The 20784-nt window shown below is 44.7% G+C and overlaps 1 protein-coding gene across 1 annotated transcript in view; it reads left to right on the forward strand.

Annotated features, from left to right (window-relative positions):
* Positions 1–9619: 9619 nt before the first annotated feature.
* The window catches only part of UBTD2 (ubiquitin domain containing 2), a 53952-nt gene continuing 42787 nt past the window's right edge, over positions 9620–20784 (forward strand). Inside the window, exon 1 of the mRNA XM_032196913.1 lies at positions 9620–9709. Within this exon, the coding sequence (XP_032052804.1) occupies positions 9640–9709 (70 nt within the window). The 5' untranslated portion in view covers positions 9620–9639. The remainder of the gene's footprint in view (positions 9710–20784) is intronic.

The following is a 20784-nucleotide window of genomic DNA, read 5'->3' on the forward strand; positions in this document are numbered from 1 at the left end:
TGCATGCACCCCCAGTTTTGGGTGGATGCAGACACTCTCCACCATGGTGTCCTCCCTTGCAGGAAGCAGCGCCCGGTGCAGGGATGGGAAAGGAACCATGTACACAGGCTAGACTAAGGGAAGAGCACATGTGAAAATGGTTGGAAGTCAGCAGAGCTAATGGAATTCATCCCAGAGCACTTGGGAACCAGCCAGGGGGATTTCTAAAGCATCAGTGGTTATCTCTGAGAAGCGGCAGTGGCAGACCCCAAGGGAGGGGAAAAGCAAACAGTAGCCCAGCTTTATAAAGGAGAAAAAGAGGCCTCAGGAGTTATCCACCACCCTACCTAACTCTATTTCTTGGAAAGATACTGGAACAAATCATTAAATAATCAATATAAACACCTAGAAGATAATAAAATGACAAGAAATAGCCAGCGTGGATTTCTCAAGAACAAATCACATCAAATCAATCTAATTTCCTCCTCTGACAGAATAACAGGCCTGGTGAACAAGGGAGAAGCAGATGTGATATATCCTGACTGTAAAAAGACTGCGTACTCAGTATTACATGACAGTCTCACGAGCAAATTAGGGGCATGTGAGCGAAATGGGAACATAAACAGAATTACCATAATCTGGGCACATAAGCAGGAGGAAAAGCACTTCTCAAAGAGACCATTTGAAGTGAGGACGCAGGAGCCTAGTTTCTTCATCATGTTCATTAGTAACTGATTTATATGATAGCAAAGATAATATAATCTTATAAGCTGGGAGGTATTGTAAACAGTAGAGACAGGATCTGAATTCAAATTGATCTGGATAATGGGATGAAATCTGTAAGCTGAAACTCAATGAGGACAAATGCAAAGTACTGGGCTTAGGCAGGAAAAATCGAATGTACAAATGCAAAACAAGAAATAACTAACAAAGCATCACTGAAAGGGTGGTGATACCAATTACTCTATCACTTCTGCCTGCGTGCAGAGTATTTTTTTGCTGATTACAATGGTTAACCTAGAATTTACTGTTGTGTACTGATACTAGTAATGTTGACAGAGCTGGAGGAAGCTCACACATTTTTATTTTTAGCAAAGAAAATCTCTTTTCCCAAGGTTCATTCATTAAAAAGTAACTTTGGAGGGGGTAGCCTAAGTGGAGAAAACATGTTTTGAGTGTGAGGGTTAAGCATTAAGCACCAGGCTGCAGAATCACAGTACTGCAGTCCTGTCTGGCATGGATGAGCTGTGGTGTGTGCACTGTGCCATCACGTCCTGCTGGGCCCTGTGAGTCCCGGATTGTCCCATTCTGAAGGCAGGGACTGAAGATGCTCATCCACATTAATCTCTGTGCCTATTTAAGCCAAAGGAGGAAATCTCAGCTATGGTCATGTCTCAGTACCATACCCAGAAATGTGTGTCTTGCTAGATCCAGCAGAAAGGGGTTGACCCAGGTCCTGAAGCAGAAGTTTAAGGGTTCTCTTATGTTTCCATACACAGTAATAGCATGCTCCCATTTACTACTATCAATATTTAAACCATTTTTCTCTCTCTTCAGGTTTTTCCTATAAGGAACTTCAGGGGGTGCCATTCACTCTGTCCCAGCATCTCTCCAGTTTGAATCACTGGAAAAGATTCACAGAAGAGCTTGGAGTTCTGAAGTAGAAATTAAAGCAATGTGTATTTATCTGAATTCATGCACTTTCAAACTCCCTGTGTGTGTCCCTCAGCTGGTTCCCTCGCATGTGCTGTAGGCCACGTCCACCAGGACAGGACAGGACGGGTCCCTTGCGCCGTGCTCTGTCTCACACAGTCATTGTTATTTTCCTCTATTCATACAAAGAGTATCTAATAAAGTAGGAGGAGAAACTGCCTCTTTGTTTACTGGAAATATAACAATACAATGCTATTCTAAAGCAGGAGGCAGTGTACAGCACAGGGGACAAACAACAGAGAGACCTCTTCTTGCTATTGTTGCTATTGTTGTCAATGTGTATCATCATCAAAAGTTCAAAACAGATTTTGAATTATCCCTGACATAATCCCACCAACTCATTAGAATTACAGTACATATGAAATAAGCTTATCCTCAGACACAATAGTGATAGGAGGAAACAAGCTTTGACGTAAATCCAGGAAAAGTCATCGAACATTTCAGTGTGAATAAATCTTGCCATGCTGGATTTTTTTTTTTTTTCCATGCGAAACTCCATTATATAAAAGAGAAAAAAGTATTTCACCTCTGAATACCACATGTCACAACTAGGAAAGCCGGCATGAATGTGGAAGATGAGAAATCTCATCAGTCCAAGTGTCTGGCTCACCAACATGGGAAATCTCTCCCATACCGTGAACACGACACAAATTCATGGGCTCCCTGAGACAGAACTGGCTTTGAGCATTTCACCATCTGAAGCAATCCTGAACATTGCTCCCCCGTGGGTGAGAAGCCACAGTTTCGTCTTCCCTGCATTGAAGGATAGGGAGGGAGGAGAGGTAGGGGTGGGACAGAGGGACAAGGAGTCAATGCCTGGAGAAGTGGGCTTGCTCATGACCCTCGAAACCATGTCTCAGCAATAGCTACCATCACTTAGACCTCAACACCTCTCAGAAGCATCCTTCAGTGGTTTCTCCAGACCTCCAGCACACACAAGGCAGGCAGAAGGTCTTCGAGCTACTTGAGTTACCTCAAGCAGTGGCCACTTTGCCCTAAATACACTGTTTGTGATTGCTGCCATGACTTCTGCTTCTCTCTCTATGACTGTCAGACAGAATTGAATTGGCCTGGAGCCAGTGCTCATTCACCCCTGCTCCTTTTCCTCTCCCTCCCCTCCAGAGCCGTGCAGGAGGCACCTCCACACACCACACCTCTCCTCCGATGTCCTGCACGCCTGCAGAGCGGGGACTAAATGGTGCTGCCAGCATCCCTGCCCTGCCCCTGCATGCCGTCAGCCCTTCTCCCTTCCCGTGTCACCATTTCCCTTCCGGGCAAGCACCTGCCCAGGCACATACCCTTGTGTGACGTGGGGAGAGCAAAGCAATAGCTAGGCCAGATGTTTCCTTGCTGCTGAGGAGAGCGGCGGAGGAAAATCCCCCCGGTGTGTGACTGCGGTCCAAGCAAACGCTTCCTCAACACGTGCATCTTCTCTCAGCTCCAGAGCCCATGAGAGTGCTCGAGATACACATCTCAAATATTTGGAATATTAACATCTATCAGTTTCACACGTTCCTTAACGTAGCATATTTCTTGCATGACTGATCCTGCCATATGGTAACATTAGCCTGTACCGTTCCCATCTGGCTCAGCTTTTGTTGTATGAAGAGCATTTTGACAGGAGGTAGCATCTTTCCTTTCCCGCCCCTCCTTCTCCTCCCGCCAAAAACTGTATGATTTCTCCTCAGATGAACTCCTCCTTTGGTCCTGTGTGAGAAGCTTGTCTGGATATTCTGTCTGGGCTTTAGCTCAGATTTCAAATATCTTGTATTTGGGAAGCAGAGTTAAATCCCAGGAACAAGTGAACAAAAACTTCTTTCCAAAAGGAATTTTTGGTGTTCCTTGGTGCTAAGCCAAGATAGAAGCAATGGGTCATGAACTAGCTGCTGGAAAGTTTCTCCACACCCTCTCCCATCCCTCATAATCCACTCTGCAGTGAGCACACCTGAGTGCCTGTTAGCTTGTGACTCTGCCACTAATGTGCTTTCCTCCACACTGCTCCAGACAGGCAGGACACCCTCTGCCTCTGGATTAACAGAGCAAGCAGCTGAGAGGCTGTGTTGGACCTAGGGTCTCTCCCCTTCCAGCATCCAGCATCCAGCACCAGCTGCTCCACAGGGAGGTGCAGGAAACCCTTCAGCAGGTTCAGATGCGACAGACCACCCTCTGTCACTCCTCCAATTCCACATATGAACCTCTGGGAACTTTTTTCCACAGGGTTATCAGTTTCTTGTACCCTCGACTCAGTTACATGCTCCATGGAAAAAAAGTTTCTTTAGCAGCTCTGGCTTATCCTGCTATCATTGCCAGCTTGTCTTCATTCTTGCACTACAAAGAAATCCAAATCTCTCCACCTGACTCTTCGCACTTATTCATGACCACGAATATTTTTATCATGTTGCCTGCTACATTCCTTTTCTAAAGTAAACCACATCCTACACTTCCATGTCTTCCCTTTGAAACTTCAGCGTCCTTCTGGATGGTGATCTGGGACCCTGGCTGAGCCCTCCAGATCTCAATACAATATTTATAATAGTAGCAAGTGCAGAAATGGCAAGAATACAACCCATTGTGCTGGTGTCACTCTGTGCTGGCCCAGCAGCCTGTAGAACAGCTCATGCTGCATCAGCGTGCTCTGCAAGCAGGATTACAGCCTTCATCCATGCTTGCTCCCTTTGTCCCGCTGCCACTAATCTACTTCATTATTTAGCACACTGAAACGCAATACTCATGCCCCCCCTTCTTCCCCCCCCAAACACAGAATCAATTAAAATGCAGCTGAAAGAGGAGAACTTGTCCATAAACAGCAGGTCCTAATGAGACGTGAGTTCGCACATCTTCTATCACAGCCTATTAAAAGTTGACACTTTGTGTGCTTAAACAGCACAGCTAAACTTCGCAAAGAAAACCTCCATCCCGCACTGTAACAATAACAGCAGGATGTGAATGACTACTTGGCTGCAGATCAGCAAGAAAGTGATAGTCTGCAAATGTCGTCAGAATAACACGAAAAATAATCACTTAATATTTGCAATTTTTTTTCTGTACTAATACAGCATTTCAGCGTGCAGTCAGGAAGCACACCACAAGAGGGAAGCAATGTTTCACTTTCGTTTCTTTAGTATTGGAGGCTAATTCTTTTTAAAAAAATGTATATTTTGACTATTAGAATAACCTCCCTGATGTGACAAAGCAATAAATATCACCCAGTAAGTCTCTTATTCCGAGAACTTAAGTTGACAGGAGCTGTTTGGGACTGCAGGTTAAAAAAATCTGCTTTCAGAACAGCTTGCAGAATTCAGAATTTATTAAAAATGAGAAGCGTGTTTAAAAGGAGAAGAAGCAATAAAGCTGTCACAAAACATAAAATGAAAGTGGACAGCTCACTTGCCAGCTGCCTTAATGCGTGCCTGTCATGACAGTACCTGCTGGCCAAAAGCTAATACTTCAGGATATATGGTCCTGCTCTCCATTTAAAAAATGAGTTTGTCAGTTCTGAATTTCCAGTGCAGACAAGAAATGAAACTTACAGTGGAATTGCTTATACACTTATAGCCTGAAGATACAGCAACTCTTTTCCGACATAAATTATTTGACAAACATAAAATCACATTTTTCTGATTTTAATGGCATTGATGGAGAGAGAAGTCTCTGATTAAACTCGGTGCTGAGAAACTTACCTATTTTCAAGGTTATCAAGTTTAAAAATAATAATAATTAATCTACAGTCCCTGTAAAATAGTACTGGTACTGAAATGTTCAATGGAAAATTATCATTTGCTCTGAAGACTGTCAGCAGACGGTATTGACACCACTGGACCATGTGCACTCTGGACATCTGGGTCTTCTGCAGAATGAAACTGCCAGCAAGGAATATTTGAGAGAATTTTGTGGTTTCCTGCAGTAAGCCCCTGCTCCTGCTGGAGATTCCTACAGTCATCTCTGATGCTGCACATGAAATAGCAATTTTTAGCCTTTCCAGTGACCCTTTCTCTACAGCTACCGAGGACAGAAACCACAGAGCTTGCAGAAATGTATCAAAGAAGGCTGAAACACTACCATTCCTTCTGCTATTAGCAGAGAAGATGAGAACAAAAGCCAGCAAAAGTCGACCACAGGTGTAGGAGCTTGGCAGAGGTCAGGAGAGAAACACAGCCTGCTTTTGACAGCAATATGCTGTCTGACCGATGGAAGATCCCCCGGAAGCTCAACCTGCCCATCCCAGCACTTCAAGCAGCAGAGACGTGTGCCAAGGCATTCAGAGTGGTGTGCTTGTGCTGCAGGAGATCCACATAAAGGCATGCTCTACCAGAAGGCACAGGACTGGGCAGACATTCCCTCTGTCTGTACACACTCAGCCAGCTGTCGATGTCCTGATGTCTGATGGGGTTTCTCAGCCACAGGGACCCCACTGTGCAGTAGATTTCTTTCAGCTTGTGATCCCATGAAAACAAACTCTGCCCAGTTTAACATCATTTTTGACACAGCTTTGCGGTCTCTAGGTGGTAGGGATTGGTACCAGATGCTTTGGTATGGTTTTCTAAAGGACAGATTACACTAGCTTGGAGTCAGCCTAAAAACTGCTGGTGGGAATTTTGGAATGGGAGCTGGCGTTCCTCAAAACCGCATCTAAATGAAAGCACTATGCATCATATGGGGGCAGGGGAATCTCGATCATGCTGCCTTTGAAAATGAGGCTACAGCCTCATTAGCTTTCAGGAAGAGAGCCATGTGGAAGTAAATCTGAAAATAGCAACTTGCTAAATTTCTTCAGGCTCTCTGAGGAGGAAGACGGGCTCAGCATCACACGGTGGTTGGGCTCAACGGTTCTTTCCTGCTTCTGCTTCCTGTGGGACTTCTGGCAAATAACCTCATCTCTTGTGTCTCCCTTTCCCATCTGTCAAAGGAGGATGAAAGAGATCTGGGCAGACTTTCACTTACAGTGATAAGACTTTGATACTACAGTCCTGGGTAGCATGGATAAAAATCAAAATGTTGATGCCTGAGACAGAAGTTTCAGCCCTGGTGCAATTTGTCAGTATCTCATTCTTGTTCCCACACAAAGATGAATCATCAGAGAGCAGGGATTTATCATACTGTATCATCGCGTGATGGCATAAACCACTGCCATTGACTGCAAGCAAACCGTGAGATTCCAGTTGGAAACAAAGTCAGGTGAAGTACATGAAATGTTTTAATGTATAGGGACATACAGGAAATAACCCTGACAATACAAATGCAGATTCACTTTGGACTTGTCCAGATGCTGCATTCCTTGGGTCAGGAACCCCATTATTCTGACCCTCCTGGTACAACACACAGTCCACTAGCATCCTCTGCCACAAGAAGATTCTTTAGCAGTTAGCGCTGTAGGGTTTATGGCCTACAAAGAATAATTTCCAACCATATAGTGCCATTGCACCTGTATGGAATAGTCGATTCATTACACCATCTAATTTGTGAAATGACACTTCCAATCTTCAAAGTATTTTACATCCCACAGATTGCAGGCAGTTAACAAGTAATGAAGAGTAAGAATTAATTAATCCTAACCATACCCCAAGAGGTAGGTAGACAAACATTAATCTACTGACAGAAATAGAGCAATTGAGGTTATATGACTTGTCCAAGGCCACAGTGGATATCTAGGGCACAGCCAAGATTAGAGTGCAAAAACTTTGCTGCAAAGCTTAGTCTTTGCTTCTTGTGAAAAGTACTTTGAGGAGTATAATCTTCAAAATAGATCATTTGTTTAAGAAAAGCCTTTGTTTGTCTTCTGTACTTTATTAGTACATTGCAACTGCATCCAAATACATGGGATCAAGCAGTAAATATTGAAATTTTTGAACAATTTGAATATTTACATACACACTAATACATGTATATATCTACCAAATACTAAATACAGTGTGTGTGAGAACAAGGTAGTTAATGAAAGGGTTTAGTACCAAATACTCAGAGCATCATGCGTCAATGTGTCGTTGCAATGCAGACTGCTGTGTCGGGTGGACATACTTTCCCACGCCAGCTTGCTGTCCTGCAGCCACTCCGTTATGGAACAGAGTCACACTCTGGTTAACCCCCACCAGCTTCACTGGCAGATCTTTGGGATCTCACTGGGCAGGACAATAGCCAGCAGCAGAAGCCTTTCCTGCACCTAAGCACTGTGCCTGCTTTCTCTGTACAGTTACACCCTTACTCTCATGAAAAATTGCAAACATCCTTTATTTTATTCTCTATTTCTACAATTTGAACAAATTACATTCAATTAAAAAACAGACAAACAAACATGTACCCAGCATACTTTTAAATATACCTGTGTACGCTCAGGCAGACAACCTGTGTGGCCTGCAGATACAAGCTGAACAGAAAGCTCAAGCAACTTGAGTGCTATGTGTTTCCTTTCTCTGGTTTAAAGTTCTTCACAGAAAAGAAAATTTTGCCTTTCTTGTGATTAGTGTGAATGTGGGCAGATTCTAATGATCTTTCCCCCACATTTTTTTTAGCATTCATGATATTCCTATTTGGACCCATAAAGCAGACCGGCTCTATGTGATTTTGTTCTCAGATGGTAATGTGTTCAGTCTGTTGCACTCAGCTTATCTCATACATCTGGGATTTTAATTATTGACACAGGTACCTTCCAGCATGAAGAATACATATGAAAATTAATGGTAGAAATGGACTTGCCTGTGTGTTCCTCTCATTGTGCTGACTATGAGCTCTATGAACAGATACAGCATTTTAATAAAAAAAAAAAAATACATTTGCAATGCTATCTGTAAGTAGGTAAAATATGCTCAGCTTTGGTTCCGTTTTCTGCTTTTTCTGTGTAGCAGAACATTAAGCTGCTGCGTACAGCAGAACGTAGGGGAACCCAGAGCTCGGTCTGTTACCATGTTTTATTTTTTGCAGCATCTGCTTCCATTTTTCAATGTTCTGACTTGTGTTTTTTTTTTTTTTTTTTTAACGTTCAACGCTCTGACTTATTGCTAGCTGTTTCGAAGAGCGACAGTACATCTGATAGCGTCCGAACCCTAATTCCACAGTGAGATTGCACCTAAAATAATATAGCCACTTTGGGCATGAAGTGCACAAAAAAAAAGGAAACTTTTCCTCTCAAGGGACTGAAGGCAAGTCCTGCTTGGCCTCGAGGCGTTATTTTTCCTTGTTGTTTTTAATTTAAACCGGCACGCTATTAACACGGAGGTGCTGTTAGCAGGATATAGATTTATAGGTTATATTTTTAGGTTGGATCTTAGGAAGAACTTCTTTACCGAAAGGGTTGTTAGACATTGGAACAGGCTGCCCAGGAAAGTGGTGGAGTCACCATCCCCGGAAGTCTTCAAAAGACGTTTAGATGTAGAGCTTAGGGATATGGTTTAGTGGGGACTGTTAGCGTTAGGTCAGAGGTTGGACTCGATGATCTTGAGGTCTCTTCCAACCTACAAATTCTGTGATTCTGTGATTATCCCAGTGTGTGTGCACTTTCTATGTAAAACCGTGAAGGGTGCAGGGATGAAGGGGAGGGAAGGAAAGCCCCAGCCTGCACAGCAAGCTCAGGGCAGGCCCCTCACGACCCCAGGGCCTGAACCCTGAGGTGCAGCGAGGAGCCGGCCCCGGGTGCCCACCCCAAACCCGCCTCGCCCGGGGCGGCGGGGACGGGCCCGGCCCTGCCTCAGGCTCCGCCGCGGCCTACACCGGGCCGGGTCGGGCCCCGAGCAGAGCGGGCCGGGGCTCGGCCGGGGCCCGGCGTTGGGGGCTGAGCGGCTCGGTGCGAGGGAGGCCGCGCCCCGGAGGCGGTGTTGCGGAGCTCGGGGGCGGCTCCGGAGCCATCGCGCCTGCCCGGCCGGCCGGCGGCGGCGGAGCTCGGCTCCTAGGGGGAGGGGGGTGGGGGGAGCAAGGAGAAGGGGAGCGGAGAAGGGGAGCGGCGGGTCTGCGGGCCCCATGGGCGGGTGTGTGGGCTCCCACCACGACTCCTCGGGCAGCCTCAACGAGAACTCGGACGGCACCGGAGGTGAGAGCCGGGCCCACGGAGGGGGACGGGAGGGGACGGGAGGGGATGGGAGGGGAAGGGCTGGCTGCCCACCGAGCCGCGAGGGGACCCGGGGCCTGCGGTGGGGCCGGGGCTGGAGCCTCGGGGTTGGGGGGAGGGCAGCGCTGTGCCCCCCCTCTGCCCGTGCTCGGGGCTCTGTGCCCGGTTCCCCTCCCCACCACACGCCCGGCCGGGCCGCAACTTTCCCGGGGAGGGCACTGCGGGGGTGCTCCGAGCCCTTCCCGGGGGTCCCCGCTCGCCGGGAGCCGTCCCGGGATGGAGCCGGGAGCAGGGAGCTGCGCTCCCCCCCCCGGTGCCCCGGGGAACGCGGACGAAGCCTCCCCCCCTGCCCTCCCCCAGCCCCAGTGCTGGGGAAATAACCAGGGGCTGGGGGGACGGCCTGCCCAGGGCTCCCAAACTTTGTTTTCCTTGGGCTCGGCTCCTTGTGGTGTGTGGGAAATAATTCTTCAGATAACTTAGGTCCTGGCACTGCTGTGGGTTGGGCTTTTTTTTTTTTTTTTTTCCTCATTCTCTCCGAGGAAGATGGATGCTTTTCCTCTAGCCTGGATCTCCCGTGTTAAATAGTCAGTTCCCAGGGACTTCAGCTGCTGGAGCAGCGTGTGCTCGCTCATGTGCAAGCACACACCTCCTTAGCGAGCCCAGCCTGTGTGGAAACCCTTCTGCAGTGTAAGTGGCCTCAGCCTTTATGCTTTTTCTCTACCTAAACGTCTGAGCGATTGCTTTTTCAGTCTTCAGTTTGCAGACCCCTGATGTTCTCCAGCAGAGCTCTTTCTGCTGTGTGGTCGTTTAAAGTCAGCCTACCCACAGGACGCTTGGATAAGGAGTCCTCGCACATGCGGGGTCCACAGATTTCAGGTTGAAAACTGCTGACCTAGATCTACATCTTCCCCTGTGCCTTACAGAGTATTATTTATTGGTCTGTTTTTACCTCAGACAGCCCAGCCGATGGCTGTTCAGTCACAGCAGTGACTTTATCGCTATTCCATAATGCCCAAAAAACGCAGCTTTTACATCTGAGGCAGCCACCTGCTGATTAATGCCAGATACATAGTTCACAGAAATACCAGGAAGTCCAGATGTGTAGGATTTAATCACATCATTGACATTAAAAGGAATTTTATAGCTTTGCCTAATGTGAGTCTTTCTTACTCTCCCCCCTACTTTTTATTTTTAAAAAAAGCAAGTTACCTAAAAACTACATAAGTACTAAGCAAACTTACTTGCTCTTGCGTCTCTTACTGGTTGGTAAGGGACCAGAGCATATTAGATGTCAAGGAAAAAGAATGGAAGGAGTAGTAACGTACTTATAAAATCTTGACCAAAAAATAGCATTAAAAGCTGTGCTGACAATTTTTCAGGGACCTGCTTCAGTAGCTAGGTGTTGCAAGGTGAGATTATGTCACAGAAATAGCTGTGGTTTAATTTCCTCACTCTTCTCTGTGCTGTCCAATGAATGAGATGGGGAAAACAATCAGAACTTTGCTGATGCTGTAAAATAGTAATGCTGCCGTCTTAAGCGCTCAGTAGCAGTACGTGAGGTAGACAGTTTTTGTCCAAGTTGTCTAAAAATTGTTGTCCTGGGTAGACTTACTCAGAGCATGTTACTGCCTAGTGTTTACAGGCCTGGCACGCTGTGGCTTCTGGGTTAAATAACCTATTGTACTTGGTGCATTAGAGCAGCAGCTGGGTTTTTCAAGATGTAAGAGATGCAAAACGCATGTCAGCTGGCTCATGTTGATTCATGCTCTAAGGATAATGCTCCTTAAGGTTGTCTCGCTGAAGTGAGAAGTGATGAAATTTCGGTTGAATTATGTGCTTCTTAGGACTGTCTTAAACAATGAGTTACAGTGTGCAATAGCCTGTTTTGTAATGTTGCATAGCTGTTCTTGCTTCTCTGAAAGGAAACAAAAAAAAGGGGGGGCGAGGAAGGGTGTTAAGGTGCAGGAACCTCAGCACATCTTCTATAAATCTAACTCCTGAGACACTGAAGTCCAGCCTTCACTAATCCTTAGATTTCCAAATTCTTTGTGTGTGTGCCTGTGCTAAGTACTTGAGCTCTGGAGGGAGCTTATGTCTTGAGACATCAGGAAAGGAAACAGCTGAAGCACAAGTGGACATGATTTTGAGCCCAGTGCTGGACAGAAGGGCAGCCTATTCCTGTTTCCAATACAAGGGTTATTTCCTCCAACTCCTGTTTTGTGACCTAGTGCGGCGTAATCACTTTCAAATTGCTGTCAGTCAGCAGGGCTGCATCATTTTATAAATCTCAGGAAGGTGCTTTAGAACAGAAACATCTCACTTATAGCCAGAATGTTGCCAGTGATAGACTGGCTTTGGGGGAACTTTTTTTTTTTTTTTTTTTTTCCCCTCCAGAACAGAAGAGTTTTTTAAAGAATTCCAAGCAATTGTGACATTGATTAGATAGTAATAGCATGCTTGATGTTGCATAAAATTGGGAGCCAGATCTCAAGTCTAATTCCTACCAGTCTCAACCTATTACAGTGCTGTGAGGAGCTGGTGAAATCTTGCTAGATTGTATCACTGGAATTGAGATGAGAATTTGTCACATCCCCATACTGTCCCTGGTCTTTTTGTCAATCACTGGCACTTCCAGTTACTTCCCTGCTGCTCAGCAAAGCTGACAGTGCCCTGACCGTCTGCTGTTCCTTTGTCTTTTCCTGTGGTGTTTTTCAAGGTCAGAGAGATGCTTGCATTTACCCGGAAAACTATTTAATGCACTTGGTGTGTTTCTGAGTGTAAGAATGAGTTAATCAAACACACCAAGCTCTGCTACATGCGTACCCGCTCATTGCACGTCTCTGCTCACATTGACCAAAGCAGGAGGAGTCTGTTACTTAACAAGAATTAAGCAGATGCTGCTTTGCCCATCCTGCTGGAAATGAAATGGTCTTTTCAGATTGATACCAGCTGTTTCATTATCACTGCTCTTTTTCGTGAGTTTTCATTTTAATAGAATATTGCTGTATTTAGAGAGAAAGTTCCTGTCTCAAAGCTTGGTGCATTATAGTCCAGCAGAGCTGTATTGTGGTGTGCGTATGTCCTAGATGATGAGATGAATTTATTGGTGACTCTTTAGAGGAGATAAAAGAACAATAAAAGATGATGGTTATATGCTTTATAGACACAGGTGTTTCTCCCCATCCCTTTAGCTCAGCTGTCTCCCGTCAGATATTCCAGGCTTTCAGGAGCCAAGCAACCAATCTCTGCTTGCTGTGCCGTGTTAAAGGTGACTGAATTTCTGCAGGATGGAGAGTAGAGGGAGAAATAGCTGTTCTCTGGCCATGTACAGCTTGTGGGACTTCTTCAGTTGTGTGTTCAAGAAAAGCATTGAAGTATTGGGTTAGGAGTTAGCAGCTGGAGAAACATGTATTGTGCTTGTAAGTATGGTTTAACAGCTTATCAGGTTATGTTTGGTTTAGCATAAACCAGGGAATTTGCATTCCCACGTGCAGGGCCTTTTTGGAGGTCTCTTCTTAAATTTCTTTTCATCTTTTTGGAGGGGAGGAGGGGGAAGTTTGTGAAGGGAAAGGAGAAAAATGAACCAGTTCATTTTCTCCCAGTAAACTCTTTCCCCTATTATAAGCTGCATATTACTTTGTCTGACTTCGTAAAGTTCAGCGAGACAGTTATTTGTGTGGAGTAACGAAAGGGCAGGAAATCCAATGTCTCGAAGCGCGGGCATGACAAGTCATTATAGATTAAGTCTTTTGGCTGCAGCTGTCTGATTGCTGCTGTGCTCTTGATGTGATGTTAGCCTGCCTGTTGGAGCTCTTATCGCTATTCTTTGTTATAAAAGACGATGATTCTGTTTGAAATTTGTCTTCTTTACTGCTGCCCCTATCACCCAGCAGTGATAATAGGAACAAGCGGAAATAGGTCTGCCCATCTGAGTGACACACCAGAATATATTAGAAGCGTAAATTCTTCCTGCAGTACTTGATATAGTACTGGCGCTTCATTAAGCTCTGGAAAGCCAAATGCCAAGCTTGACCTCTGCTTTTGGGAACTGGACAACAGTTTCTTAAATATTTTCAGTCGAGTGCTGTGTAATGCTGCGCATCACATGTCTAATTTGAAGCTACAATAACTGCTTTCATGGTGCCTCTACGGCAGGCTGACCAAGGGAATTTGCATATTAAGTAGTCAGATTTGTGGCTCACAATTGGGCTGATACAGTGGGCCCATGCACAGCTTGCACAGGGTTTTTAAACAAGGCTCTTATGACTGAGCAGTTAAGAGCATTTGGTGCGGACCCCGCGTATCAGCATACAAAGAATCTCCCAGATTGCGTTTTGCAGTGTTTGGGCTGTTGATCGCAAGCTGTGGGTAGCGCGTGCCAGCACGTAGCACCTTCCTGGGAGTTTGCTGCTACCTAAAGGAGGGTGTTCTAGGCTTCAGGTAGTTCCTGCTGCCTTGTAATGCAACCCTGAAATAAGGTGCTGGATGTGTTTTTGTAATGTTAAATTCAGAGCTGGCATTAGGTGTTGTTTTACTGTGGCTTTCCTTAAAAAAAAATAAATATACTAAGCTTTCCTTATTTTATATATATCTATGGTTTTCACGACTTGCTGTAAATCTCTCGTGATTTCCACAGCAGTACGTGTGTGTTTTATCAGGGCTGTGTAATAAAAGTAGCTGTTAATGAATGATTTGGTTTCCTAAGGGCTGGGCACCCACAGCCTGCTTGGGATGGGTAGGATCGGCAGATCTAGCGCAGAGAGCACCCGAATATCACTCTGCTGGTATGGCACTTCTCATTTGTAACCCAAGAGACCTCGTTTGTTTTTCAGGTGATAACAAGTAACTGGTGGCAAATGAAATAAGGTGTTATTTGTGCTGTTAATAAGGGCTGACTAATGCAGCTGTTCTGTTTCCTTTTTGGCATTGTTCCTCCATGTAATTGTTTGTTTGGTTTCTAGATGAAGTGATTTGTTTTAATTTCTCTGTTTGGGATTTCAGTGTTGAAAGCAATGAAATCCTCCCCTCCCTGAATATTAAATATAATGAATTGAACATTCTTTGTGCATTGGAGATTTTTGATAAATGGAAAATATTGTTTGTTTTCTGTTTTAATAAACTCAAAGTCAGCAATCTGCTCTTATTACAGTGGGTAATATGATAGCTATTATTTTTCATATGAATGTTGAATAATACAATTTATGAGTCACAAGTTATAATGCAACTGAAGCCAGAAATAAAGATCTGCCTTATAGCAGATCTTTTGTGAGAGTCCTGACAATTGCTGCAAGTCTTGCAGGTACAAGGAGGGATCAGGGTAGCCACAGCTGGTCTACTTACCCAGCTCTTAAAAATAAATATATAACTAAATCTGAAGAACTTCTGACCACATGACCTTGTTCTAGCAATGAATACAACTATTCCTTTGTTTTTAAGCATCACGATCCATTTTTTGCTTAAAGGGCTTTATGTAAAAAGCACTTTCACCCCGTCTTGTAGGCTAGCACTGTATTTGTCAGTTACATTTTTAGGCAGTTGTTACTCGTTTGCTTTGTCTCTGTCACTTCCTTAAAATTCAGACTGCTCTGATGCAAATTCTTATACTTCATTTACTTTTTCCTCTTAAATGGTGTATGTGTGCTTGTATTTATGTATATGTATATACATATGTTCGTTCATATATATATATATATATATATACTCACACAAACACGTAATTCTGCAAATTGCTTGTGCCGGCCACAGGAAACTATGGTTTGAGAGCCAGTAGGTGCTTTGTGATCCTCCCCATTCGTTCTCATCAGATTCAGATGACTTTTTGAGCTTGGCTGGTGTGGTGCAGACATCCTGTCCTGCAGAGACCAGGTACTAGTACCTGCTGCCGTGCTCTTGTGGCTTTCCAAAAAAGTACTCTGAAATAAAATGCAGCAGAGTCTTGGTTTCCATTCCTGGTGGGATAGTCCATGAGAAGAGGTCCAGCCGAGCGTGCAGAACCAAGCTTCCCTTTCCCAGAGCTGGTGGCATCCCTGTTCCAGGGATTCCTGCCTCCCAGCAGCCAGGGTGAAGCAGGGAGAAAGAAGACTGTGCGTGGCATCTGTTGGATGCATGTTGCTGAAGTGTCAGCTTAAAGGCAGGAGCCATTGATTCGCTTTCATCTTTCCTACATGCAGGTGCTTAGGGTGTAGCTTCTGGAGGTTTGGTTTATAATTCTTCCAGCTGGAAGCTCTGTAGGTCTCCTCTTTCTTTTGTAAAAGTCAGATTATGAAATAAAGCCTCTCTGAATGTTGCTATATCTAGTTTTAAAAGCTAGTTCATTTGGACGGCTGTATTCGTTTTAATCATAGTAAAAACACAGTCAGCAGGCTGATGAGGCAGTACTCAGGGATGCCTTGCCCATTTGGGATGCTGAACGTAAGCGTGCTGCAAGGTGGCTGACCTTGGGTGGATGCCAGGGCGAGGAGAGCGTTACGTGCATATACTCGGGGCTTTCAGTCATCTGTTTGCTCTGCGAACTGCAAACCTCCGGGCTCTGTTTACTCACAGACATGCTAAGCCCTTGGAGTTTGCATTGCGACTTTGTAGCCGGGGACTTGGCGCGGCACAGGTGGATCTGCGTGTCGGGAGAAAGGACACGGCACGTCGGATCCGTTCCCTGGGGGATCGGCTGTGCCATGGCTGTAGGAGACTGGGGTGGGAGAGGGGCAGGACTCAGTTACCCAAAATCAGCGAGGTGACCTGTTTTGTGAAGCAGGTGGAGTAGAAGGAAGAATTAAAAAAAAAAAAAAAAAAACCAACAAAAAAACAACAGCTGAAATCTAAGATTTGGAGGCACAGGAATGTTCCACTGCTTGAGAAGCAGAAGAAATAGAGGATTGCTTGTTTATTTTTAAGAAAAAGCTTTTCCCTCATGTTGTAATTGCATTTCCAGTGTGAAAAGTGCGGAATGGAGTTCAGTGCCTCGTGCTGATTTATCCAGGATCAGCAGCAGCTGTCGGAGCAGCACATCCAAAAGCTGCCCGGGTGTTCACGTTACGCTGCGTGTCCAGTCCACGGCAAGCACCTACAGCTCAGCGTAACGTGAGAGTTCACTGTCCTGACCTGCGTGCAGTAAAATATGCACCACGTCCGCTGTGGTTTAAGGTTCAGCTGGAACCTGAGTTTTACACCTTCTGCCCCTTGCTGACCTTGGGCTGATCTCCCAGCTGTTACCAGGTAGTCGCTCTCGCTCCTGGCAGGCTTGGAGCAGGTTTGTTTAAATGAGCGATGGCCGAAAGCTGGGGCGGTGCAAACTGTGTAAATGGTTTTTCCCCTGTTTCCTGCCTCTGAAATAAATGGGACTGCGTTTTAAATGCTGAATGGGGCTGGAGTCTCTTAGGCTACCTTAAATATTTAAAATGACATAAGCAGCCTGTCATGTGGAGACTTCACAGTAGTGAGAGATGCAGAGCAACTGCAGATTCTGCAGGTGATAAGTGCAGAAGCCACTAATAACACGCAGTTAATGAATTTGCAGTTGTTGTACATCCATTTGACCTGCTAGGAGCTAATGTAAAGCAACTGAGAATTGCACTTCATAAAGTACAAATACAGAGGGGGGGCTCCTTGCTGCTGTGCTTGTGCATTAGACCACTTTTACAGCTCCTCTGTTCTTCTTTTTCCCAGTGTCCTTTTCTATTCCCTTCTCCCCACCTCCTCAGTGAAGATGATTTAAAAGGAAAAATTCAAAGCACTGCTTGAAAGCCGTTTGTGGGAGGAGATAGGCACGGTTTTGAAGAAATGATTCTTCCCTTCTGTCGAAACTCAGATGTGATGAAGGATTTTTTTTTTTTTATGTGCGTGTGTATATAAAGGCATCCTTGTGCTTAAGATGAGGTAGAGGAGAGGAGGGTTGGGGAGTTTCTGCATGATCTATCATGTGGTTTTCCTACAATCCCAAACATGAAAGAGGAGGCCCTGCACAAATGCTAGTGAGGACTACTTCAGTAGTTTTCAGTGAGAACAGGTTCTGCCTGGGGAAAAACATTTCCATGAAATAGCCTGTAATCTATAATGTTTGAGATTGCATGTTAATATTTCATGTTTCACAGGGAATGTTTGCCCTTACTATGATTAATCTCCTGTTATTGACACTTTTCTATAAATACCTAAAATACCGTTCATTGCAAGCATCTTATAATTCATAACTTTTAATGAACAAGAATTTCTAATAATTGTACCAACTGTAAATAATTCTTGGAGTGCTGCCTTCCTACATTGTCTGCTGTCATTTTTCACCTTTTTCTCATTAGAGATGCATGTTCTTTGAGAATACTCCCAGGGCCTGAAATTGCATCAGGAGCAGAGCACAATAGTTTGGGGTTGGAAGCTTGTTACCTTTGTATTTTTAAAATTCAATTCTGGAACTCAATTTTTGCTCTCATGCTGTGATCAAGGGCGCTCCGGATCCGTGAGAAGGATCTCTCCTGGCATTTACTTTGTCGTTTTATTTTTCTGCTGCAGAGCTATCATCTCCTGTGATTTCTTGTCTGTAGGGATAAATACAGTCTTTTCTAAAAGACTACCTGCAAAACATCGGATAGTACCTGCAGCTGGTGAATGCCATTTTCTCCTGCCAATTTTTATTTGGCAATGTGCTGCTGTTTGAGCGACTGAGCCTACTGTACAACACTGGCAATTGCAGGATAATGTCTGTCTGGTGAAAAGGTAAATAGTTGAAGTAAAAATCGCTAATTCACATGGTTTGTGTGTACCCCAACAAATACTTCTTGGCAGAGGTACAGAGAAACACTGTGTATGCCGTATGTATTGAACTTAATGCTTTCAGTGCATATTCAGACGTGTTTGCTTAATCTGGGGTATAAGCAAAAGCTGCATGTGTCAAATTAATGTGTTCAGTGCAGTGTGCTGGGCTCTGGTTGGGCTCCTGCCCAACGAACATTTTGGAGCCCCTCTTGTGAGTGGCACTGCACTCTCCCCCTCTCTTCCCAGGGAGCTGAGCTGTGCAGGGTCCTGGGGAGGGATGCTTGCATCCCTGTTCAGCTCTCTGGTGACAGCTGATCCATGGCACAAGGGCTGAAGCAAGGCTGAGGAGGCAAGAGAAAAGAAATGTTAATGGGAAGCAAGGTTTAGTGTCTGAGGAAAATAGTTTGGAGACAACAAATGTTATCTGAAGGCTGGACGAACAATTTCGCTCAGGCTTGCTGGATGCATTCTTCAGGAAGCTATATTTGGTGGCAGCGGTAGTTAAGCATACGTTCAGCTGAAGCTTTGCGCTCCAGTCCTTCACACCTCTAACTAGCATCATCCTTCGCTGCTGCCGGATTTGGTGTGGTTGCCTCTTGGGGACGTGATCAGAATGTCCCGAGAGCGAGCAGATCTCCTCCTTTGCATCGTGTGTCTGTAGCACACACAAAATACATGCAGTGAGCGTACCCACTGAGTGGCTGGTGGTATCGCGGGTCCCAGCCGAAGGTTAGCACTTCAAGGGGTGAAGAAGGGGAAAGCTGTCAAATATCTATTTAAACTTTTTTTTAAACAAAATTGGAACCGACTTGAGATGCATGTTGATGACTTGGCTCAGTAAAATGCATGACTGATTTTTTTTTAAAAAGATTTTTTTTTTGCTGTGTGCCTAGAGAACTGCATTAAAAGAATATGGTTTGCTATAAATACAAGCAATTGTTGAATAGCAGTATGTTGTGTGAAGTGCTCATCAATATCTGATATTATTCTAAGACAAGTTTAAATGCTCATTTCAGATAAGTTTTCTTACTCATTTGTATGTCAGCTCTTCACATCTGTATATTTCCATTGTATCTTTCTCCAAATCGAAAACTAGTTCTGGTGCCAAAACAGCTTGAATTCCAATGGAAAACCGCATGTGTATTGAAATCACATTGCTTGATTGAAGTCACATGCTTTAAATCAGTCACGTATTGTATAGCCTCACGCTGATGGCACTTAATGCAGCGTTCCATCACTGTCTTAACGCGGCTGAAACAAACGCGGTCATTGTACGTATCCAAGGCGCTTCAGCTGCTGCACTGATATTACAGCACAAAAATAGCTCCAAAAATACTACAGGCTCAGTTTTTGGCTTTAGCTGAAACGCCTTCGGAATGGAACAAGAGGGAATACAGAGTTTTAGTCTCTCCTCTGGGAGAAGAAAGGAGCAGCAGCACTGTCAGAACAAGAGCGCGTGGCTGTTGCGGATCGGCGCTGCGAGGTGGTACCAGCGTGAGGGTCCTGTAAGTAACCCTCCAGTCCTCAAACTCTAACACACAGTAGAGACTCAAAGTGTGTTTTTTTTTTTTTCCTCAATATGAGGAAAAACAATCCAGTAAACAGTTGATTTTCCTATAAACCTCTAAAACCATTTCAACTATACTGGGGCTATTTTCATGTGTTTAAATGGTATGAACCCTGTGGAAACATCTGGTGCTCCTAAACAGCGACAGAGCTGCCTAGGCCATTACCACCCTGAAGAGATCGTTATGGAAATGATGCTGTTTGTCCAAACGCAGATTTCCAAAAGCTTTCATACATTTAGTTTCTTATGGACAGAAGCCTTGCCGAAAGGAAAACTCCAGCGTTTCGTGACTTGCTGCGACCTTGCAGTGCTCTATTGGCTTCTGTCCTACTGCTCTTGTTTAAAATGGGTTTCTTTGGGGAAACTGTGCTTACAGATGGAATTACACTATTTTAGTAGCCATAGACCAAGTTTTTGTTGGGCAAGCCAATGGGTATGGAATAAATGGAACATAAGGAACAGTACAGGTCCCAAAGATTTTAGTCTGACTGCAACATTGCAGGTTTCTTGGAAGCAACTTCTGCATTTTCTGAGCTGTCCATGCATTAGTTTTTTGGTCAAATAGGCCCAATCAAAAGTGAACATTTTAATTCCTGATCTTTTCATCGTGCTATGGTGTTCTTCCCTGGCTTATTTACCATTAGTTATGTTAATTTGTAAAACTCGAAAGGAACACCACCCTTGTGCCCACCCCATTGCTGGGAGCTAGCTAATGTGTAGGAGTGGTGATGGCATGGGCACGGTGGGT

Source organism: Aythya fuligula, chromosome 14 (genome assembly GCF_009819795.1).
Source record: "Aythya fuligula isolate bAytFul2 chromosome 14, bAytFul2.pri, whole genome shotgun sequence".
Taxonomy (NCBI): domain Eukaryota; kingdom Metazoa; phylum Chordata; class Aves; order Anseriformes; family Anatidae; genus Aythya; species Aythya fuligula.